At 56.0% G+C, this 9,265-nt stretch overlaps 1 protein-coding gene across 1 annotated transcript; it reads right to left on the bottom strand.

Annotated features, from left to right (window-relative positions):
• Positions 1–123: 123 nt before the first annotated feature.
• On the bottom strand, positions 124–8,749 carry POGLUT1 (protein O-glucosyltransferase 1; the record flags this gene model as incomplete). Its single annotated transcript, XM_040334151.1, is given in 6 exon segments — positions 124–183; positions 671–792; positions 989–1,124; positions 6,513–6,656; positions 6,983–7,067; positions 8,585–8,749. Coding segments are annotated over 6 exon segments (626 nt in total), but the record flags the coding sequence as incomplete, so codon positions are not given.
• Positions 8,750–9,265: the final 516 nt, after the last annotated feature.

Here is a 9,265-nt window from a genome sequence, read left to right as displayed (position 1 = left end):
TGTTTGCCCGTGTCCACATCTCCTACAGGAGGCAGTATAACCCGAAGGTGAATGACTTCCTGTGTTGTCAATGGACATGAAGGAACACGGACGACCGTCAGAGATCCGGACACCAGACCTTACCTGGAGCCTCGGAAATATCCTTTGGAGATCTTCTCCTCCCAGGGCCAACGCCTGGCTGACCTAAAGAGCAAAAACAAAATGTGAGAAGTACAGGGCTCCGCCGAGAGACCGCTCAAGTGGGCCACCGCGCTCCGGGGGAGAGACCGCTCAAGTGGGCCCCCGCGCTCCGGGGGAGGAGACCGCTCAAGCGGGCCACCGCGCTCCGGGGGAAGAGACCGCTCAAGCGGGCCACCGCGCTCCGGGGACGAGACCGCTCAAGCGGGACCCCGCGCTCCGGGGGAAGAGACCGCTCAAACGGGCCCCCGCGCTCCGGGGGAAGAGACCGCTCAAACGGGCCCCCGCGCTCCGGGGGAAGAGACCGCTCAAACGGGCCCCCGCGCTCCGGGGGAAGAGACCGCTCAAGCGGGACCCCGCGCTCCGGGGACGAGACCGCTCAAGTGGGACCCCGCGCTCCGGGGACGAGACCGCTCAAGTGGGACCCCGCGCTCCGGGACGAGACCGCTCAAGTGGCCCCCCGCTCTTCGGGGAGAGACCGCTCATCACTCACTGCATTAGATCCTCCCTCATCAGGTCCCAGCGTCCCAGTCCGGTGGGGTAGATGGGCCACACAGCAGGGCCGCCTTCCCAAAACGTCCAGGCGGGGTACATGATGTCTCGGTAATCTGATGTCTATCAGAGAAAGGAAAAGGTCACATACAGACCGCCCTCCGGTACACACCCCTTACATACAGACCGCCCTCCGGTACACACCCCTTACATACAGACCGCCCTCCGGTACACACCCCTCACATACAGACCGCACACTCCGGTATACAGACCGCCCTCCGGCACACACCACTTGGGAGCGGCGGAGAGCTCTCCTCACCTTACTAAACGAGAAGACGGGAATAACCGGAGTCATCCAATGAGGAACCTGAGGATAATCCCTCACATTTATCACCATCTCCATGTCTGGGAGATCCGGGAGAAGCTCCAGGAAAAAGTGCTCCACCCCGCTACATCTGTGTGGGAAAACATGGAGGACACATGAGATACGACATGAGGGGGTGCTCCACCTTGCTACATGGAGGACACATGGGATACGACATGAGGAGGAGGAGGAGCTCCACCCCACTACATGGAGGACACATGGGATACGACATGAGGAGGAGGAGCTCCACCCCACTACATGGAGGACACACGGGATAAGACATGAGGAGGAGGAGGAGCTCCACTACATGGAGGACACATGGGATAAGACATGAGGAGGAGGAGGAGGAGCTCCACTACATGGAGGACACATGGGATAAGACATGAGGAGGAGGAGGAGGAGCTCCACCTCGCTACATCTGTGTGGGAAAACATGGAGGACACATGAGACATGAGGAGGAGGAGCTCCACCCTGCTACATGGAGGACACACGGGATAAGACATGAGGAGGAGGAGCCCCACTACATGGAGGACACATGGGATAAGACATGAGGAGGGGGAGGAGCTCCACTACATGGAGGACACATGGGATAAGACATGAGGAGGAGGAGCCCCACTACATGGAGGACACATGGGATAAGACATTAGGAGGAGGAGCCCCACTACATGGAGGACACATGGGATAAGACATTAGGAGGAGGAGCTCCACCCCACTACATGGAGGACACATGGGATAAGACATGAGGAGGAGGAGCTCCACCCCGCTACATGGAGGACACATGGGATAAGACATGAGGAGGAGGAGCTCCACCCCACTACATGGAGGACACATGGGATAAGACATTAGGAGGAGGAGCTCCACCCCACTACATGGAGGACACATGGGATAAGACATGAGGAGGAGGAGCTCCACCCCACTACATGGAGGACACATGGGATAAGACATGAGGAGGAGGAGCTCCACCCCGCTACATGGAGGACACATGGGATAAGACATGAGGAGGAGGAGCTCCACCCCACTACATGGAGGACACATGGGATAAGACATTAGGAGGAGGAGCTCCACCCCACTACATGGAGGACACATGGGATAAGACATGAGGAGGAGGAGCTCCACCCCGCTACATGGAGGACACATGGGATAAGACATGAGGAGGAGGAGCTCCACCCCACTACATGGAGGACACATGGGATAAGACATGAGGAGGAGGAGCCCCACTACATGGAGGACACATGGGATAAGACATTAGGAGGAGGAGCTCCACCCCACTACATGGAGGACACATGGGATAAGACATTAGGAGGAGGAGGAGCTCCATCCCGCTACATGGAGGACACATGGGATAAGACATGAGGAGGAGGAGCTCCACCCTGCTACATAGAGGACACATGGGATAAGACATGAGGAGGAGGAGCTCCACCCCGCTACATGGAGGACACATGAGATACGACATGAGGAGGAGGAGGAGCTCCACCCCGCTACATCTGTGTGGGAAAACATGGGAGGACACATGGGATAAGACATGAGGAGGAGGAGCTCCACCCCACTACATGGAGGACACATGGGATAAGACATGAGGAGGAGGAGGAGCTCCACCCCACTACATGGAGGACACATGGGATAAGACATGAGGAGGAGGAGCTCCACCCCGCTACATGGAGGACACATGGGATAAGACATGAGGAGGAGGAGGAGGAGGAGGAGCTCCACCCCACTACATGGAGGACACATGGGATACGACATGAGGAGGAGGAGCTCCACCCCACTACATGGAGGACACATGGGATACGACATGAGGAGGAGGAGGAGCTCCATCCCGCTACATGGAGGACACATGGGATAAGACATGAGGAGGAGGAGCCCCACTACATGGAGGACACATGGGATAAGACATGAGGAGGAGGAGGAGGAGGAGCTCCACCTCGCTACATCTGTGTGGGAAAACATGGAGGACACATGAGACATGAGGAGGAGGAGCTCCACCCTGCTACATGGAGGACACACGGGATAAGACATGAGGAGGAGGAGCCCCACTACATGGAGGACACATGGGATAAGACATGAGGAGGGGGAGGAGCTCCACTACATGGAGGACACATGGGATAAGACATGAGGAGGAGGAGCCCCACTACATGGAGGACACATGGGATAAGACATTAGGAGGAGGAGCCCCACTACATGGAGGACACATGGGATAAGGGAGGAGGAGCCCCACTACATGGAGGACACATGGGATAAGACATTAGGAGGAGGAGCTCCACCCCACTACATGGAGGACACATGGGATAAGACATGAGGAGGAGGAGCTCCACCCCGCTACATGGAGGACACATGGGATAAGACATGAGGAGGAGGAGCTCCACCCCACTACATGGAGGACACATGGGATAAGACATGAGGAGGAGGAGCCCCACTACATGGAGGACACATGGGATAAGACATGAGGAGGAGGAGCTCCACCCCACTACATGGAGGACACATGGGATAAGACATGAGGAGGAGGAGGAGCTCCATCCCGCTACATGGAGGACACATGGGATAAGACATGAGGAGGAGGAGCTCCACCCCGCTACATAGAGGACACATGGGATAAGACATGAGGAGGAGGAGCTCCACCCCGCTACATGGAGGACACATGGGATAAGACATGAGGAGGAGGAGCTCCACCCCACTACATGGAGGACACATGGGATACGACATGAGGAGGAGGAGGAGCTCCATCCCGCTACATGGAGGACACATGAGATACGACATGAGGAGGAGGAGGAGCTCCACCCCGCTACATCTGTGTGGGAAAACATGGGAGGACACATGGGATAAGACATGAGGAGGAGGAGCTCCACCCCACTACATGGAGGACACATGGGATAAGACATGAGGAGGAGGAGGAGCTCCACCCCACTACATGGAGGACACATGGGATAAGACATGAGGAGGAGGAGCTCCACCCCGCTACATGGAGGACACATGGGATAAGACATGAGGAGGAGGAGGAGGAGGAGCTCCACCCCACTACATGGAGGACACATGGGATACGACATGAGGAGGAGGAGCTCCACCCCACTACATGGAGGACACATGGGATACGACATGAGGAGGAGGAGGAGCTCCATCCCGCTACATGGAGGACACATGGGATAAGACATGAGGAGGAGGAGCCCCACTACATGGAGGACACATGGGATAAGACATTAGGAGGAGGAGCTCCACCCCACTACATGGAGGACACATGGGATACGACATGAGGAGGAGGAGGAGCTCCATCCCGCTACATGGAGGACACATGGGATAAGACATGAGGAGGAGGAGCCCCACTACATGGAGGACACATGGGATAAGACATTAGGAGGAGGAGCTCCACCCCACTACATAGAGGACACATGAGACACGACATGAGGAGGAGCTCCATCCCGCTACATGGAGGACACATGGGATAAGACATGAGGAGGAGGAGCTCCACCCCACTACATGGAGGACACATGGGATAAGACATGAGGAGGAGGAGCTCCACCCCACTACATGGAGGACACATGGGATACGACATGAGGAGGAGGAGGAGCTCCATCCCGCTACATGGAGGACACATGGGATAAGACATGAGGAGGAGGAGCCCCACTACATGGAGGACACATGGGATAAGACATTAGGAGGAGGAGCTCCACCCCACTACATGGAGGACACATGGGATAAGACATGAGGAGGAGGAGGAGCTCCATCCCGCTACATGGAGGACACATGGGATAAGACATGAGGAGGAGGAGCTCCACCCCGCTACATAGAGGACACATGGGATAAGACATGAGGAGGAGGAGCTCCACCCCGCTACATGGAGGACACATGAGATATGACATGAGGAGGAGGAGGAGCTCCACCCCGCTACATCTGTGTGGGAAAACATGGGAGGACACATGGGATAAGACATGAGGAGGAGGAGCTCCACCCCACTACATGGAGGACACATGGGATAAGACATGAGGAGGAGGAGGAGCTCCACCCCACTACATGGAGGACACATGGGATAAGACATGAGGAGGAGGAGCTCCACCCCGCTACATGGAGGACACATGGGATACGACATGAGGAGGAGGAGGAGGAGGAGCTCCACCCCACTACATGGAGGACACATGGGATACGACATGAGGAGGAGGAGCTCCACCCCACTACATGGAGGACACATGGGATAAGACATGAGGAGGAGGAGGAGCTCCATCCCGCTACATGGAGGACACATGGGATAAGACATGGGAGGAGGAGCCCCACTACATGGAGGACACATGGGATAAGACATTAGGAGGAGGAGCTCCACCCCACTACATGGAGGACACATGGGATACGACATGAGGAGGAGGAGGAGCTCCATCCCGCTACATGGAGGACACATGGGATAAGACATGAGGAGGAGGAGCTCCACCCCACTACATGGAGGACACATGGGATACGACATGAGGAGGAGGAGGAGCTCCATCCCGCTACATGGAGGACACATGAGATAAGACATGAGCAGGAGGAGCCCCACTACATGGAGGACACATGGGATAAGACATTAGGAGGAGGAGCTCCACCCCACTACATAGAGGACACATGAGACACGACATGAGGAGGAGCTCCATCCCGCTACATGGAGGACACATGGGATACGACATGAGGAGGAGCTCCATCCCGCTACATGGAGGACACATGGGATAAGACATGAGGAGGAGGAGCTCCACCCCACTACATGGAGGACACATGGGATAAGACATGAGGAGGGGGAGGAGGAGCTCCACCCGCTACATCTATGTGGGAAAACATGGAGGACACATGAGGAGGAGGAGCTCCACCCCACTACATGGAGGACACATGGGATAAGACATGAGGAGGAGGAGCCCCACTACATGGAGGACACATGGGATAAGACATGAGGAGGAGGAGCCCCACTACATGGAGGACACATGGGATAAGACATGAGGAGGAGGAGCTCCACCTCGCTACATGGAGGACACATGGGATAAGACATGAGGAGGAGGAGCTCCACCTCGCTACATGGAGGACACATGGGATAAGACATGAGGAGGAGGAGAAGCTCTACCCCACTACATGGAGGACACATGAGACAAGACATGAGGAGGGGGAGGAGGAGGAGCTCCATGTGTGGGAAAACATGGAGGACACATGAGGAGGAGGAGCTCCACCCCGCTACATGGAGGACACATGGGATAAGACATGAGGAGGAGGAGGAGCTCCACCCCACTACATGGAGGACACATGGGATAAGACATGAGGAGGAGGAGCTCCAACCCGCTACATCTGTGTGGGAAAACATGGAGGACACATAGGAGGAGGAGGAACTTCCGGCAGCGGGATGATGACATCACATCTATGGCGGTAGAGTAGAACGGACATAGAGGAGATGTCGGCAATGCTCTGATGGTTCCAGTAGCAGACATCATGTGTGATTGGAATCTCGGGGTGACAATGTCCCGGGGGGGGGGGGGCTCACCGTGCCGGGAACATGCACTCCTCCTCGCGGTACAGCCGGTGGTTGATGATCTGGTAGTGGGTCCCCAACTTCCGACTGATAAGATTTTTCATCAGATCCCGAGAAATCCCGGAGCGGAACGGAGCCAAATCCTGCTGGGTGACCCTGGAGGGGGAGGAGAGGGGCGGGGTCACATACAACTTGTGGGCGGCACAGGAGAAGGTGGGTGGGGTCATATAGGTGTGGTGGGCGGCACAGGAGAAGGTGGGTGGGTCATATAGGAGTGGTGGGTGGTACAGGAGGAGGTGGGTGGGGTCATATAGGAGTGGTGGGTGGTACAGGAGGAGGTGGGTGGGGTCATATAGGAGTGGTGGGTGGTACAGGAGGAGGTGGGTGGGGTCATATAGGAGTGGTGGGCGGTACAGGAGGAGGTGGGCGGGGTCATATAGGAGTGGTGGGCGGTACAGGAGGAGGTGGGAGGGGACACTCACCATTCATAGCAGGTGTCATTGTGACAAGGGGCGTGGCTCTCCACCCTCTTCTGGATACGATGGAGATAAGAAAACCAGCGAGGATCTGATGAGAGAAGAAAGTCCGAATTTATCCAGATATATCGTCTGCCTACCTACCTACCCCCCAATATAAACCCTATCGTCCCCCCATTCAGACATCCCACCTACCCCCCCCCAATACAGACATACCGTCTACCTACCTACCTCATACAGACATACCGCCCACCTACCCCCCCCCCCAAATATAAACCCACCTACCCCCCCCATACAGACATCCCACCTACCCCCCTCAATATAAACCCACCTACCCCCCCCCCCCCATATAGACACCCCACCTACCTATCCACCCCCAATATAAACCCCACCTTCCAATACAGACATCCCGCCTACCTACCCCCAATACAGACATACCGCCCACCTACCCTCACCCAATACAGACCTACCTACCCCCCAATACAGACCTACCTACCCCCCCCAATACAGACATACCGCCTACCTACCCCCAATACAAACCTACCCCCCCCCCCAATACAAACCCTACCTACCATACAGACATACTGCCCACCTACCCACCCAATATAACCTCTGTATATTACCCCTCCCCCATAGTCCTGTATATTACCCCCCTGTACCCCTCCCCCCATAGTTCTGTATATTACCCCCCCTGTACCCCTCCCCCCCATAGTACTGTATATTACCCCCCCTGTACCCCTCCTCCTCATAGTTCTGTATATTACCCCCCTGTACCCCTCCTCCTCATAGTTCTGTATATTACCCCCCCTGTACCCCTCCTCCTCATAGTTCTGTATATTACCCCCCTGTACCCCTCCTCCTCATAGTTCTGTATATTACCCCCCTGTACCCCTCCCCCCCATAGTTCTGTATATTACCCCCCCTGTACCCCTCCTCCTCATAGTTCTGTATATTACCCCCCCTGTACCCCTCCTCCTCATAGTTCTGTATATTACCCCCCCTGTACCCCTCCTCCTCATAGTTCTGTATATTACCCCCCTGTACCCCTCCCCCCCATAGTTCTGTATATTACCCCCCCTGTACCCCTCCTCCTCATAGTTCTGTATATTACCCCCCCTGTACCCCTCCTCCTCATAGTTCTGTATATTACCCCCCCTGTACCCCTCCCCCCCATAGTACTGTATATTACCCCCCCTGTACCCCTCCTCCTCATAGTTCTGTATATTACCCCCCTGTACCCCTCCTCCTCATAGTTCTGTATATTACCCCCCCTGTACCCCTCCTCCTCATAGTTCTGTATATTACCCCCCTGTACCCCTCCCCCCCATAGTTCTGTATATTACCCCCCCTGTACCCCTCCTCCTCATAGTTCTGTATATTACCCCCCCTGTACCCCTCCTCCTCATAGTTCTGTATATTACCCCCCCTGTACCCCTCCTCCTCATAGTTCTGTATATTACCCCCCCTCCCCCCCATGGTTCTGTATATTACCCCCCCTGTACCCCTCCTCCTCATAGTTCTGTATATTACCCCCCTCCCCCCCATGGTTCTGTATATTGCCCCCCTGTACCTCTCCCCCATAGTCCTGTATTGCCCCCCGGAACTCACCCCCCGTCTGCCCCTCCCCCTGGACGCTCAGGGCCCCCAGAAGGATCAGACACAGCAGCGCCATCTCTCCGCCATCCATTGCTCGGGTCTGATCCGCCCGCTCGGCTCTCCAACATGACCCGGAAATAGATCCCCCTCCACCCCACCAACAACATGGCGGCCAGAAATGTCGCCTCCTCCGGAAACCCATCGGAGACCGGACGGGGTCATGTGATCTGAAACGTTAGGAAACCTCCCATCCTCCCTTCCCCATTATTGTGTATAGAGGATGGAGATGACGGCCCATTCCTCATTATGGGGGCTGTGTGTACAGGATGGACCATCATATATATATATGTGGGGGGGGAGGGGGTACACTGATCAGCCTGACCCTACTGGGGCCTGTATTTGCAATTATGGGGTCCTCTGAATTTACTGGGTCATGTAATGACCATTAAGGGGCCCCCTGTCCTCACCACACCAGGTTCTGCATTGGCTATTAAGGGGTCCCCCGACCATGCTGGATCCTATAACGATGACACGTCTGGGGCCCCCCAAGCTTACTGGTTCCATTAATGTGTATTCTCGTCCCACCTGACCTTACAAGGTTCTGCAATGACTATTCTGAGACCCCCGGACCTTATAGGGTCCTGTAATAGCTATTTGGGTGACCCCCCCCTCTGTATTATGAGCCCGCTGACA

The sequence above is a fragment of the Rana temporaria genome, assembly GCF_905171775.1.
Source record: "Rana temporaria chromosome 2 unlocalized genomic scaffold, aRanTem1.1 chr2k, whole genome shotgun sequence".
NCBI classification, from domain to species: domain Eukaryota; kingdom Metazoa; phylum Chordata; class Amphibia; order Anura; family Ranidae; genus Rana; species Rana temporaria.
The sequence above is the reverse complement of the archived record's forward strand: the minus strand, read 5'-3'. Positions and strand labels throughout refer to the sequence as shown.